Raw genomic sequence first — 14,562 nt, forward strand, 5'->3', positions numbered from 1 at the left:
AACTACTGAAGCTGTATATTTAAAATTGACTGATTCAGGTATCAGGTTCTTTGTTATTTGTTTCTCTGCAGATGGTTCAGGATTTGTAAGGTAGGGTATATACAAACAGGCAATCCCCATTTGTTACCTTTGCAGTGTCTACAGATCTGGTGCATGTACCAATTGTGTCCATATGCTACCAAGGGGCACATTTACTAAGCTCGAGTGAAGGATTCGAATTAAAAAAAAACTTTTTTTGGGGGTACTTCTACCATCGACTACGACTTCGATTCGAACGATTCAACTAAAAATCGTTCAACTATTCGACCATTCCATAGTCGAAGTACTGTCTCTTTAAAAAAAACTTCGACTACCTACTTCCCCAGGTACAATTTTAGCCTATGGGGACCTTCCCCATAAGTTTTCTAAGCTTTTTCTGATCGAAGAAAAATCATTTGATCGATCGATTAAAATCCTTCGAATCGTTCGATTTTTTTCATCGATCGATCGAAGTATTTGCGGTAAATCCTTCGACTTCGATATTCGAAGTCGAAGGATTTTACTTCGAGGGTTAATTAACCCTCGATATTTGACCCTTAGTAAATGTGCCCCTAAGTTTTATTGGTTGAAAAGTCCCTGGGAGAAATGTCGCCTGGAGGTTACAGCTTATAACTGCACATGAAGCTTTTCTCCATTTAAGCCACTGTTCACGGACATATCCCATACCTTTCTTTTACCATGAGATTTGGTGTGGCCTCAGCATCACTAGTACACGTATATCGTTTTCTACATCATTGCATTTCAAAAGGTCACCATTCAGAATTCTTGTTACCTTTTCTATCTGTTCATCTGTGGTCTTGGGTTTGTATTTGTGGTTAAAGAAAGCTGAGATTGGAAAGATTGTTTTTTTTTTCAATTAATTTTTAGAACAAATGCAGCCATAGCTCAAAGTCTTGCACTAAACAATGTAGTTTTTGTGTTTGGAGTGGAACCTATACCTTTAAGAAAAGAGGGATGGCCAGTCAGTTTGGTGCATGTGAAAATTTGAAGGAAGTTAATGTGTATAATTCTATAATTGCTGTGAAGTGAGTGTTTGTTCAAACTCACCTCTGCACAAACAAGCTGAGAAGCAGTCCTCTGTACTTGCCTATAATATATTTTGCTACGTTTTATTTAGTCTTCACAGTCAACAATAAACATGTCAAACAATCAAAGACCACCATCAGCTCGACCTAGCACCAGAGGAGGCATTGGGCTCATACAAAACAGGCCACCAAGTGGAATGCGACCACCTCCTACTGCAAGCAGGCTGACAACAGCTGTAAGTAATTGGAAAAATATAAATATATAATTGAATATTAAAATTAATATTTGTAGAAATATACTTTAGTGTATTTTAAAGTCTAACTGTGTTAGATGCTATCATTGCTGTTAACATATATTTTACAATAGGTTCTCTATTATTTGGAATGTATGGGACCTTGTTTTTTTTCCAGAATCGTCTCTTTCCTTATTGCGGATCTCCACATTTAGGGGCAGATTTACTAAGCTCGAGTGAATTTTCAAAGTTAAAAAAGTTTGAATTTTGAAGTGATTTTTTGGGTACTTCGGCCATCGAATAGGATACTACGACTTCGAATTTACTTCTATATGAAGTAAAAATCGTTAGAATATTTGACTATTCGATAGTTGAAGTACTGTCTCTTTAAAAAAAACTTCGACTTCAATACTTCACCAACGTAAACCTGCTGAAGTGCTATGTTAGCCTAAGGGGACCTGCCAGAGCAATTTTCTAAGTTTTTGGGTATCGAAGGAAAATCGCTCGAATCGTACGATCATAGTACGATCGTACGATGAATAAAATCCTTCAGATTCGAATGTCGGAGGATTCTATTCGATGGTCGAATTTCGAAGTATTTTCCACTTCAAAATTCGACCCTTGATAAATCTGCCCCTTAATGTTTAAAAACATTTAAACATTAATGCTAACTTTTGTAAAGAGGAACTGTTTACAAAACTGGAAAACTATGTTTTATCTCTGCTTTATCTTTTGGAAATAATCAAGTTACTCTTATACTCTAGTATTCCCCTCTCAGCAGGATGTCTTTATTCATGCAGGATTTTTATTGACAGCCCCAATATTTCATTGTGTTTGTGTTTCATTTGCCTGCAGTATATTAGAGCTAGCTGTCTTACATTTAGTTGTCAATCAAAATCTTTTAACTCCTGCCTGAAGAGAGACAGATTGCAGAGAGGGTAAAACTGAAAAATAATTAATTATCCCAAAAATGGTTCAGAATTATTAACTGTTTATATTAAAAAGTTTCTTATTTGCATGATATGAAGCTTATATTCAAATGCAACAATGTCATTAATAAAGGTCATCTAGGTTTGACTGAAACATTGCAAATATACTTTTTTTCTGTTAATAAACTACATCCTAATTTTTATGTTCTACTTAGTACAGTATCTTTTTCCTAGGTTATGTTGTATTGCTTTACTTTCAGTATTATTTGTAGGACAAGGAATACTACTCTTTGGACTTGAAATATATATGTGTATGAAATTTGTAATACCTGTTTTATTAATTTTTTGCAATATTGTAACAGCAATGCAGTTTAACTACTGAAGCTGTATATTTAAGATTCACTGATTCAGGTATCAGGGTCTTTGTTATTTGTTTCTCTTCAGATGGTACCTGGCAGTGCAAGACCAGGAACTAGGGGGGGTCCCATGGGCACAGGAGGAGTTCTGTCAGCACAGATAAAAGTAGCAGACAGACCAGTCACCCAGCAGGGTTTGAGTGGAATGAAAACTGCAATGAAAGGTAAATACCTGTTCTAGTAAAATTAGAGGGTTTAAATTGTTAAAGAATGCCATGATTTTTTACCCTTTCCAACTTTTCCCAATGTGATTTGCATCTTTTCCTAGTGTGATTTGCTCTTAGTGCCTTTAGGTGCATCACATGGGAGTAGCTTTTCTTTTTGTTTTTTGCATGAGCCTGCATTGCATACAGGAGCTGCAGGAGGTGGCCAGTCTTTAATGCTCCTGTACTTATCTCCGAGATATTAATCAAAATGTTAAGTTCTGCCTATAACACGATTGCAATTACAAAATAAAATTATCAAGAATACATCAAAAAGTAACAACCACAATGCTTTTGACTAATGCTGGAAAAACTGATCAGGTTGAATTTTTTCTGTTTTCATATAGATGACTAGTCCCTTATAGTTAATTATGGAACCATTCACTTCCTTACAAAGAAAGTAATATACAGTTAAGACTGCAGTTATGAATGGGATCTGGTTCTAAGAGAACATGAGTGATCTGCTTCAAAGGTGCAGATTCCTATTTTTACATCAGTGCAGCAAACATTCCCCTTAAATGGGAAGTAAAAGTTTTAAAGGAAGCAGGATTAAGACATTTTCTAGTGGTCTTTTACAGTATGTTTTAGAATTGTCTCTGATGCCATTGTGTCTCCCTCAATCCCCGAATTTAAATGCTGTTTTGTTCTTAGGGCCTGTTTCTTGGCAACCGTAAAGGCAAAGTAAGCCAGGTTTGTTATTTACAAACATTAGGAACCCTGGTGTAAATAGAGTGAAAATGGCAGAATTTTAAATGAAATTCAAGGGGTGAAATCTGATTGGCTGTTGGGGGATGCACATACTATTTCTACCCTAATGCCATAGTCACACAGTAAGGGGCAAATTTATTATGTGGTATAATAATTCACCACACATTGTCAGGCATCGCCGTGTAAAAAAACATGTAATTTTTTTACTTGATTTTTCTTTGAGCAACTTTTACTGGAACTTACTTACAAAGGTCTGAAGCAGTGTAAAATAAGGGAGGCAAATCTGATGTTTGCATGATGTAAAATAGCACACCTTGATAGATTTTCCTTTTTTATTACAGCTTTTTACACCATTTTTTCTGGCAAATTTCATTTTACACAGCTTAATAATAAGCCCCTAAATGTGTGAAAATGGCAGCAGTTTATATTTCAATGAATGAAATTGGCTGTTTGTGGCTCTGCCCACTTTTATAACCTTGAATCTGCAGTCATTCACTGGCAAAATGTGCATACTGTAAGAATGGCAGCAGGTTCAATAGGTAAAATGTTATTGACTGTCGGTTGCTACACCCACTTTTTTTAACCTAAAACTGCAGTCATGCATTGACTAACTCTGCAAAGTCTATAGGGAAAATCTGATTTGCAGTTGGCTCCACCCACTTTTCGAAACTTGAAACGTAGTCACCCAGTGACAAAATGTGCAAAGTGTGGGGGTCGTGACGTTAAACATGAAAGAATGGCAGCTGTTAAAATTTCCCCAACTGGAATCAATGAAGGAAATGTGATTGGCTTTTGGTGGCTCCACCCACTTTTTCAAACGTTGAATACATAGTCACCCAGTGACTAACTGTACAAAGTTTGGGAACCGTGACGTACATAGGGTGAAAATGGGAGAGTTTGGTGAGTGTCGCTTCAAAGCTGTAAGAGTGGCAGCAGTTTGAAAATCTTCCCTGTCAAAGTCATTGAAAAAATTGGGGTGTTACGAGTGCCGCCATTAAAAGATGGAGGGTGGGATCAGTTATGAAAGCACAAGCATCCTGCTCCGTTATAGGATGAAGTGTGGAGAGTTTGGTTATTGTGCACCTAAAACTGTAAGAGGAGAAGCATTAGAAAAAGGGGGGCGCTAAGAATCAGAAGCGGAAGAATATGCTGAAGTTGAAGAACAGTATGTTGGTTTTTCAAACAAACATAATAATGCCTTTTTATGACATTGTATGCCTGTCACAGAATGTGAACATGTTTTGGTTAGCAGAATCTTTGGAATTCAAGATACCATGTTTCAACTGTTAACTAATTATCAATGAAATAATACATTTTGTATTAATTAATTGTATTTCAAGATTCCATAGAGACGCCCACAAACTCAAACAGAAGAGAGAAACACTATCCCGTTCTCTGTAGTCAGATTAATTTGAAACAATTAGTAACATAATAGCACTTTGAAAATGACTTATCATGGAATATGTGATGTATTTAGTCTGTATATCACAAGATGGTGGTAGAGAGTAAGTGATGTAATTTTTTTTATCAACACACCATTAGTATCCTTAGGAATGAATAGAACATGGGTGAGTTTTTATTTATTAAAATATGAACTCACATTTTGATAAATCTGTCCGTAAAATCAATGATTGAGGATCCAATAAAAAAAGTGCATTATATGAGTCTTTGACATGAATTTGGTTTTTGACATGCCAGTCACTTAATAACAAATCAACCACATTTTTTTTTATAATATATTACATTTATTGAAGTTAGCTATTTCTGTGTGTATTTTTTTCTTATTAAAACTTTTTTTTCCCTCAGGTCCCCAGAGACAGATTATGGATAAGTCTTACTTTCTCGGACTACTAAGGTACCAAATACTGAGTGACTTTATATGAAATATTTATATATTTTTAAGGTAAAGCTTAATTTCTTTTTTTTTTTTACCTAGTTTACATGCTTTTCAAAGTCAAGTTTTTTTATTTGCCTCCAAAAAAAATTGCATATATTACAGTGCAATATTTATAGTTACAATTGGTTTCAGGAGGATGTGTATCATATGAATAGTCCAGTTGGTCGCTGAACTATGCAAATATCTGTTTGCTGGGGTAGTAGAACAGTAGTAGGTACCACATAAATATGCTTAGCAGGGATCTAAGCAGGTGCATTGCATTTTTCTGTGGTGCAACTTTTTTTCTCTGTTTGTTTGTACTGCCTACCAACCATTTCTCTAATGCTTTGTAGGCTGTATGAGCAACTTAATGTTTGTGCTCAAAATAGTGGGTAGGTTAAAAAAGAATTAATAACATTTATGCATATTAGATTGCACTCAATGTTTGTGTGCTCTTGCATAGGAGCACAGCTAATAGGGCTCCTACTGGAAGTCCTACTATTGGTAGTTCTACTTCAGTTTTTCTCCAGTGTGAGCCAGGTGATCAAACAACTGAAACAGATGCGTCTAGTCCTATTTTTACATAAGAATTCCTGGCTTATCCAGTGTGGCTCTACCTGTGGTTCTCCTCTCGTTCACCTCTGTATCATATGTATTTAGTTAATAATGGGATGGACTCAGCTGGAGGGACACTATATTGGTAGAGATGCATTTAATGAGAATCACCCAGCAAATATATTGGAGATGTAAATGGCGCACATTTGTGAAGTACAGGTAATTTCTTCAAGGTGATAACACCCCATTTATCAAATTTCAAATTCATGTGAGTTTTTTTTTCTAAATCGAAATTCGATTGGGAGGTTACTTAAGAAAAAAATTGAATATCTAAAACTCGAAATAATATTACCGACCCAAAAACTCAAATCTAATTTGAATCTAATTTGCATAAACTCGAATCGAGTTTTTTTTCTCCGAAAAAACCTTGACTGTCAGGAAGGCTAATAACATCTTCAATTCGGTCACTGGACCTCTGGCATTGACTTATACATGAACTCAGCAGGTTTTAGGTGGCGAATAGTCGGATTCGAATTATTCCCAGGCTATAGGTTTCATAAATCTCGAAATTTGAATTCAAATCAAGTTTCGATAATACACAATTCGGATTTGAGAGTTTTGACCAAAAATTATTTATAAAATTTGAATATCCTATTCGACCTTTAATAAATCTGCCTCTAAATGTTACATGATTTGAGTTTTAAAAAAATTCTCCCATAGACTTGCAAGACATTACAACTTATGCAATGCTCATTTTTTTTAGGGAATTCACTAATCAATTGGGTATAATATTTTAGCACTGTTGCTGAACAAAAACACCCCATAGAACAAATTCGGATTTAACTGCTCAAAGGAGGAAGAATTCCTGTTTTTCCCAAAACAATTAATTTGCAGAATATGTTAGATTTAAAGATGATGTTATCTCATTCATTTGTGGATTTCATGTTAATTTATCAAAAAAAAATAAATGTTTCTTTAACAGGAGTAAAGTCAGTGAGCTTACCACAGAAATGGGCAAACTGAAAAAAGAGATTGACACATATAACCAGGAAAACTCTGTCTATCTGTCGTATGAGAAAAGGCAAGTTGTTGGCTTTAAAATCAGTCTTCAATGCTTAAGTTGCATGCAAACACATTTAAATGATACATTATTAAATATTGGCACTGAGAAGCACATCAAGCATTTTTTTGGAGCTTCGTTTACAGTCATTTTTTTCACAAAATCACCACAAACAAGTGACCCATATAGATGGTGTTCTTTTTGCCGTATCTTGATTCAGTTGGTGTACAGTACAGGCACGGCACCTGTTATCCAGAATGCTTGGACCTGGGGTTTTTTGGATAACCCATTCCATAATTTGGGTCTTCATAGCTTGTCTACTAGAAAATCATGTTAACATGAAATAAACCCAATATTATATCTTAGTTTGGATCAAGTACAAGGTACTGTCTTATCATTATAGAGAAAATGGGAATCACGTTTAAAAATGTGAATTATTTGGATAAAATGGAGTCTATGGGAGATGGCCTTTCTGTAATTCGGGACTTTCTGGATAAAGGGTTTCCAATATCTAATACCAGTACAACTAAATGGGAAACAGGAAGAGGACTAAGATGCAGTTTTTTTTACTATGGTTGCCAAACCTGCACCTATCACACCCCAATAAGGGTCCAGCTATTAGAGCAGCCTTTTAACCTTTGTGGTGTAGGTGTAGAAAGGATGCTAAACCATCCTGCACTGTGCAGTATATTTACAATAGTCCTGCCCCTATTTTCTAACCTGACCCAAAGCAAGCTTTCTTTTACTGAAAAAGGTGTATGTGGGATTAATTTACTAACACTGACCTAAATTTATCAAGTGCTGTAACTCATAGCAACCAATCATCACTTTGATCAGTCTGCTGCAGGTACAGTAGAATAGTGAAAGCATATTTATGATTTGTTGCTTTTAGTTACTGCACGGGCACTTATATTCCCAGTGACATTATAGACATGAGGTCACATATTTTGAAAAGATTTGTGTTATGTCCATTTTCTTAAATGTACTTTCTAGTTTGGGGGCCACTATTGGAAGGGGGAACTGGCAGGAGTCCATACAAATCTCAGTATAAATGTAGCTTCCTATTATTATTGCTTTAGCTTTAAAGGAGACCTATAGCATAAGTGAAAGTATCCCAAGCACAGTAGGAGGGCAATGGTCAATCACAGCCCTGCAGTAACACAAGTAGACAGGCTTCAGTTCCCTATAAGGTCCTAGCAATTGATTGGTTCCTACAGTGCAGTGTGCAGCCAGCTTAGCTCCACAGCCTGGAAAAGGAGGGATCAGTGGGGTTTTTGTAGAAATTTTCAATTAATCAACCAGAAACACACCTTTTTTAAAGCACATTCCTTCTTTAAAGAAGTATAATGCACTGGAACATTGATTTTTTACACAGTATATCTCCTTTAATTTCAGATTATGCTATTTTAGATAATTTATGTGCTTGTATTGTAGTTAATTTCACTAGTCACATAAACCAATTTTGCAAGATTTCTTTTGTAAACAAAATCTTTTCACTGTTGCCTTTTTTTCTGTCTTTATTTTTTTGTGTATGACTTTAAATATACGTAAATATTTGAAATATATGACAAATACATTTTTATATTGTAATCTAATTGTTTGTTTTATCTTTTTTCAGAGCTGAAGCCCTTGCTCTTGAAATCAAGGAACATCAGGGGCAACTTGCAGACTACAATATGGTATTTCGTTTTTTTTTTTTTACTTAAACTTACTGAAAGAACTTTCATAGTTTTATAAAGTTTTTTTTTGGAAACTTTATACAGTATGGGTACAGTTTGATAAACGAAATATCTCTTTGGAATTTTAAAACCATATTCATTTTTTTACAGTTGGTTGATAAGCTGAATACTAACACAGATATGGAAGAAGTGTTGAATGACTACAGTATGGTAAGTTAGAAGTCTGCTACCTACTGCAGGAAGTTTTCCATAAACAGTGGAATGCAAATTATTTATGAGCATTTGGCTATGGACATTTCAAAGCTTGCTATTTAGCAGATGTTTGCAATAACATTTAGTTGTGAATGTATATCAAATATCATGTAGTAATAATGCAGTAAATATAGTTCTAAATAATAATATCACTATAATTGCAGCTAAAATCTCAGAATGATCGGGAAGCCCAAAGCATCGATCTCATTTTTACTGAGCGTCAGTCGTAAGTATTTACTATGAAATTTATATATTTAAAATGTATTCTTCATACTTTTGTGTCTTGCATCTTTGTCAGTTTGAGTGTATTATGTTGAACCAAATTTTAATTAGGTGTAGAAAAAAATGTTTTTTGTGAATCTGTTTTCTATACTTTTTTGTTAGAGTTTGCAAATTTTATTTTTGTCAGTTTTGGTCACATACTATGGTAAATTTAAAATGCTTAAATGATATAAACTTATTAGATACAGTAGTAAAGAGTTAAGTAAAATTAACCACGCTTTCTGTTTTGCTGAACTGTATGTACTGTTTAAAGTTTAATAAGAAAAATCTAAAGTCTAAATAGAGAATATCAAAACACTACAGGGCAGATGTATCAAAGATCAAATAAAAGGGATGTGTCTAATTATACACATTAATTTTCAATGAGTTGTTTATGCTTAGCGTAACCTAGCAACAGCACTGACCACTAAAAATGGATTAAAGAAAGCAAGTCCTCTTCCACCACATTGGATAATACTATACCCATTTGCCATGCCTATGAATAAAAGCAAAGTAGCTCAACCAGGTAGACGGCCACAATCTTGCACCACTTGATATATTTGCTAGGTGCTCTTATCTCAAGTGCATGCATAGTTGAAGCCAGTCTGTTAGTAATGTGCGGGTTGAGAAAAACTACACCTGACCCTAACCCACACATTTCCGATCGGCGCCCGCACCAGACTTCCGCCTTCCTTTTATAGACCCACCTGCTGATGACATCACAAAAGGGGCGGCTGGCGGCATCTGCTTGCTTGCTGTGATTGTGAATATATTCTCTGCCTCCAAAGTCGTGGCAGAGTGTGAGCATAAATATTCGCAGTTTGCAACTTCTGCCATATTTAAAAAGCTCTTATGGACATATGGGATAAGGTTCTTATACTGGAATGCAGAAAACTCTCCTCATTTAAGCCAAAAGGTTCTACTTTGGCTTAATCCATCAAACATTCTTCTAGTATCCTTCTGGTTTGTCCACATGATGTTTAGCAAACTGTAGGCGGTCAGCAATACAGATGCAGCCACTTTTTTTGGTGTGTTTAACGCACTGTAATGCTAGATAAGTGGCAGCAAGTGAGATATCTTAAGTTGTCCCTTCGCGTTTATTGGTTATATGCATGCAATACATAGCTTTGACCACAAGAGGCCGCTAAGAGCTAGCTTTTGCTATAGCTACCAGTTTACGTGTGTTACACAGAGAGGAGGAGAGACAGTGCGATCCCAGGATCGTCTAAGTTTTAGAAAAGGTGGTCTCCTAAGCTGAAGAATGGGGGGCATATCTTTTAGTTGTGAAGGCAGAACAAGTCAAACATTATTTAAATAAACGTGTAGACACATAAAAGAATGGTATAAAAATCTGTGATCACTGTGCCTTTACATAAATTACAGATGGCATTAATTAAGGGACGGCATGCCACCCATCTGCAGGGGTAATTGGCTAGATTCTGGAGCACTAAACGCTAGACACATGGTCGGACTGGCCCCCGTCACTTGTGGGCCCCGCCGGGCCAGATCCGCACCCATCGCATATTCTCCTCTTCCTGCTGTGTGTTGCTCATGCTCGCACGCATGCGCGCATACAGGGTGGGTGTGCTCGCATGCGCACGTGCACACTCATGGGGGGTGGGTGGTCAGTCACGCTCACATACGCGCACGCGCGCGGGGGGCGGCCCTGAGGAAGCAGCCCCCCAGTCCGACCCTGACTAGACACTTAGTGTTCCAATAAGAAAGTATGCGCACAATCTTTTGGGAGGGACAGGGGAGCCGGAGGATGCAGGCCTCCGGGAGCCCTCTAGGGAAATCCATGCCTGGTTATATATACCATGTAACTCCACTTCTGTAACAATATACAGGGCATTAAGATGGCCATACACGAAGAGATCCACTCGACTGGCTATACATTGGGTTAATCCGACCGTTTGACCCTAGGGCTGAACGATCGGATTACAAGGAGGTGCAATGGGCTCTGATAGGTCGGTCACAGGAAAAATTAAACCATCGTTTGGGAAGACCTGTTAGAAGCCCCCATACACGGGCAGATAAACTGTCAAATTGGTCTAAAGGACTGATATCGGCAGCTTTATCTGCCCATGTATGGCCACCTTTACTGTGTGCCATAGGCCTAATTGATCTTTGGTAAATCTCTGCTCAAAGAATTGAGGGCCTTCTAAATTTGAATGGTCTGACACTTCCCTTCTTGGCACACACACATGGTATACAACAGCACACAACCCCCACCCCTTCTTTATTGTTTGGACCTTAATCACCTTAATTGTGCATTCCTGTGATTGACTTTAGGAGATTTGTACTAATTATATCTAAGCAGTGCAGAGCATTGTTTAGCCATTGACATGGCCTCAGCTCATTTGCATTTAAATGCACAAGGGTTTGTTTATGTTAAAGCATTCACACATGTAGGACTGTTGCTTGGGGGAGGCCTGACCCCATGCATTGTCACTTTTGTTCAAGCGTTTAAAGAGATTCTCTTATGATTCTTCTGATATCATTTTTATTCCTAACTAAATGACACTATTTACATTGCAAATAATTCACTCTACAATATAAAATTCCATTCCTAACCCTACAAGTCAATTTTTTGTTATAATATTGGTGTGTAGGTGCATCTCAGGTCATTTTTCCTGGTCATGTGCTTTCAGAAAGAGCCAGCACTTTAGGATGGAACTGCTTTCTGGCAGGCTGTTGTTTCTCCTACTCAATGTAACTGAATGCGTCTCAATCGGACATGAGTTTTTACTATTAAGTTCTGTTCTTATATGAACCAGGGAGTTGTTATCTTGTGTTAGGGAGCTGCTATCTGGTTACCTTCCCATTGTTCTGTTGTTAGGCTGCTGGGGGGGGTGGTATCACTCCAACTTGCAGTAAAGAGACACTGAAGTTTATCAGAGCACAAGTCACATGACTGGGGCAGCTGGGAAAAAATACAATATGTCTAGCCCCATGTCCGATATCAAAATTTAATATAAGAAAAATCAGCTTTTCTTTTGAAAAACGTATTTCAGTGCAGAAGTATGTTGGAGCACTATTAACTGAGGCATTTAAAAAAACAAAACATGTTTTCCCATGAAAGTATCCCTTTAAACTTAATGAGCATGTAAACACCCTTTTTCCTCCCCTCCTTGATATGTCTGTATATTCTATTGATGGTCCTGATACATTCAAAATATTGTAATTATAACTGAAATCACATAGCACTCTTATTTTGGATGTACAGTGTATGGGTCATTTACAGCTGCAACTGTGGCTGCTTAAAAATGAACACAATTTGCTGTGGCGAGTAAACCTATTTATTTTGTACTTGCATGCAAATACGCTCCCCCACCACTGTATAGTTGCAGTTAGCTCATTTGTTCGTCCAGACTGTGATTTAAAACAGGCCCTGGAATTTAAAGTACACCGAGGACTAAACAGCCCCCCACCAGCTCACTACACAGTGACTATCAGGCCCGGATTTGTGGTGAGGCCATAAAGTCCCGGGCCTAGGGCGGAAAAATATGAGGGGCAGCATGCCATCCAGCTGCTTTCTGAGGAGCACTGCTCTGGCACATGCGCTCATGGGGAGGGGGCAGTGCGGGCACTAGGACCGCGCAGCCCAGGGGCGCCAGGACTGCATGGCATAGGGACGCAGCCTAGGGGCAACTGGGAATGAAATCCGGCCCCAGTGACTGTCTATGGCATCTTGCAGAAGTCCCTCTGGCATTTGCGAGAATCCACAGATTGCTGGTTCGGGCATATTTGACACTCAGTTCCAACAGCAAGTTGCAAGGTTGGAGTGGAACATTGGGGGCCCACAGGGACTGTGACACCAAGGGCCTCTGGGTAGTTACCAGGGGCCCCCTCCCAAATTCCATACTCTTGCATACCCCTCACCCACCACTGCGCAAGTGCTGTGGCATCACATATTCTTTTCTTAATTGGCAGACAATCAGGGTAACTGGTCTGGGCAGGTGGGGGGGTCCATAAGGGCCCATGCCCACTGGGTTTTTTTCCGGTGTCCTGCCGGCCCAATTTGACCCTGGCAGGTTGCATTAATAGTTGCACAGATTTCTGTCCAAAACATAACACACATCCATCCGAAACACTGCATTCCCCTTCCCCAAAACAACTGTCTCCCACTTGCATCTGATTCACTAGCATCTGTATGCACAGTTGTACTCATTTTGATGTATCAGATGCAACTGTGTGTGTTGTCCACAGTGATCCTGCAATGGGTAAAAAAATGTAGATACTGGTATCCATAATTGCACTTTACTTGCAGTAAAAATTGTCCCTAATGTTTTTATAGGCAGTATATACGTCCTGTGGTGTCTTTTCAATTTTGTACAAAAGTGTTTAGTTTTAGAAACACTTCCATGTATTGCAAAAAATTGTAAAGGACTTTAAAACTGAGCAGCTCATATTTTCTACACATAGTAATATATTCCATGTGACCCTCATTGCACAGGAGATCAGTGCACCACATATGCTATTGACCTGTAAAAAGCTGTTCCTGCTGTATAATATTATTATTGAGCCACAGTTATATCAAATGATTGAGTGAATGTGTCATACTGTAATAAAATATCATTTTTAAATTAACAATAGCAAAGTTTGACAAGCACGTTAGAACCCAAAGAATTCCATTGTAAAGACCAGTATCTTATCCACAACCTACCAAACGCAAAACAATTTGAATTTTAGGAAAAGTTTTTTAAAAGTTGTATTCACTAGATTTGAACTCACAACCATCTCCATGGAAGGTCATTACTTTAACCACTAGGCAACACAGCCTACAATGTTTCAATATTGCTTGAAACTGTCTCTTAAGGCTAATGTACATAGTCATCAAAACGAAAAAAAAAATAAAAAATTGCAAGACTATATTTAGGATGATACCAAGGGTTTTATAGAAACTGACATAAATGGATGCATATTTATTTTTTTAGAATTATTTTTTTTTGGGGGGGTGAGGTACTCAACCAAGTCTTTTGAAGCAGTTCTTGGCAGATTACTAAAGCCTAGAATCACAATGCCCACACATTTATTTATAGTGTTTTGGCTGTGTGCATTCTAAAAAATACATTGGTGTCAGCTTTTGTACTAATAAATTAAGGTATTTAGTTGACCCAATTTTTGACAAGGGGGATCTTGGCAGCAGTGAAAATCTAGAGGAAAACTAGTCCAGGCGCCACCTGGTGTCTGACTGGAACTGTACCTATTGTAATTTAGAGTTTATCTTTTCCTAGACGTTGGGACAGCATCTTTCTCTGCACTGAACGCGACTAGCACGTTTACTCTGATCCGTTACAGCGCGCCAGACACACAATTTAGTCTG

At 37.6% G+C, this 14,562-nt stretch overlaps 1 protein-coding gene across 3 annotated transcripts in view; it reads left to right on the top strand.

Annotated features, from left to right (window-relative positions):
* The window catches only part of ift74.S (intraflagellar transport 74 S homeolog), a 47,371-nt gene that overhangs the window by 714 nt on the left and 32,095 nt on the right, over positions 1–14,562 (top strand). For 2 of the 3 annotated variants that reach the window (XM_018243787.2, XM_018243786.2), the window contains exons 2-8: positions 1,157–1,300; positions 2,671–2,806; positions 5,360–5,408; positions 6,967–7,065; positions 8,663–8,723; positions 8,874–8,933; positions 9,140–9,201. In XM_018243787.2, the coding sequence (XP_018099276.1) occupies positions 1,178–1,300; positions 2,671–2,806; positions 5,360–5,408; positions 6,967–7,065; positions 8,663–8,723; positions 8,874–8,933; positions 9,140–9,201 (590 nt within the window). In that variant the 5' untranslated portion in view covers positions 1,157–1,177. Of the gene's footprint in view, positions 1–71; positions 91–1,156; positions 1,301–2,670; positions 2,807–5,359; positions 5,409–6,966; positions 7,066–8,662; positions 8,724–8,873; positions 8,934–9,139; positions 9,202–14,562 lie in introns of all 3 variants that reach the window. The other variant, XM_041580100.1, reaches the window with a different exon arrangement.

Source organism: Xenopus laevis, chromosome 1S, assembly GCF_017654675.1.
Source record: "Xenopus laevis strain J_2021 chromosome 1S, Xenopus_laevis_v10.1, whole genome shotgun sequence".
NCBI classification, from domain to species: domain Eukaryota; kingdom Metazoa; phylum Chordata; class Amphibia; order Anura; family Pipidae; genus Xenopus; species Xenopus laevis.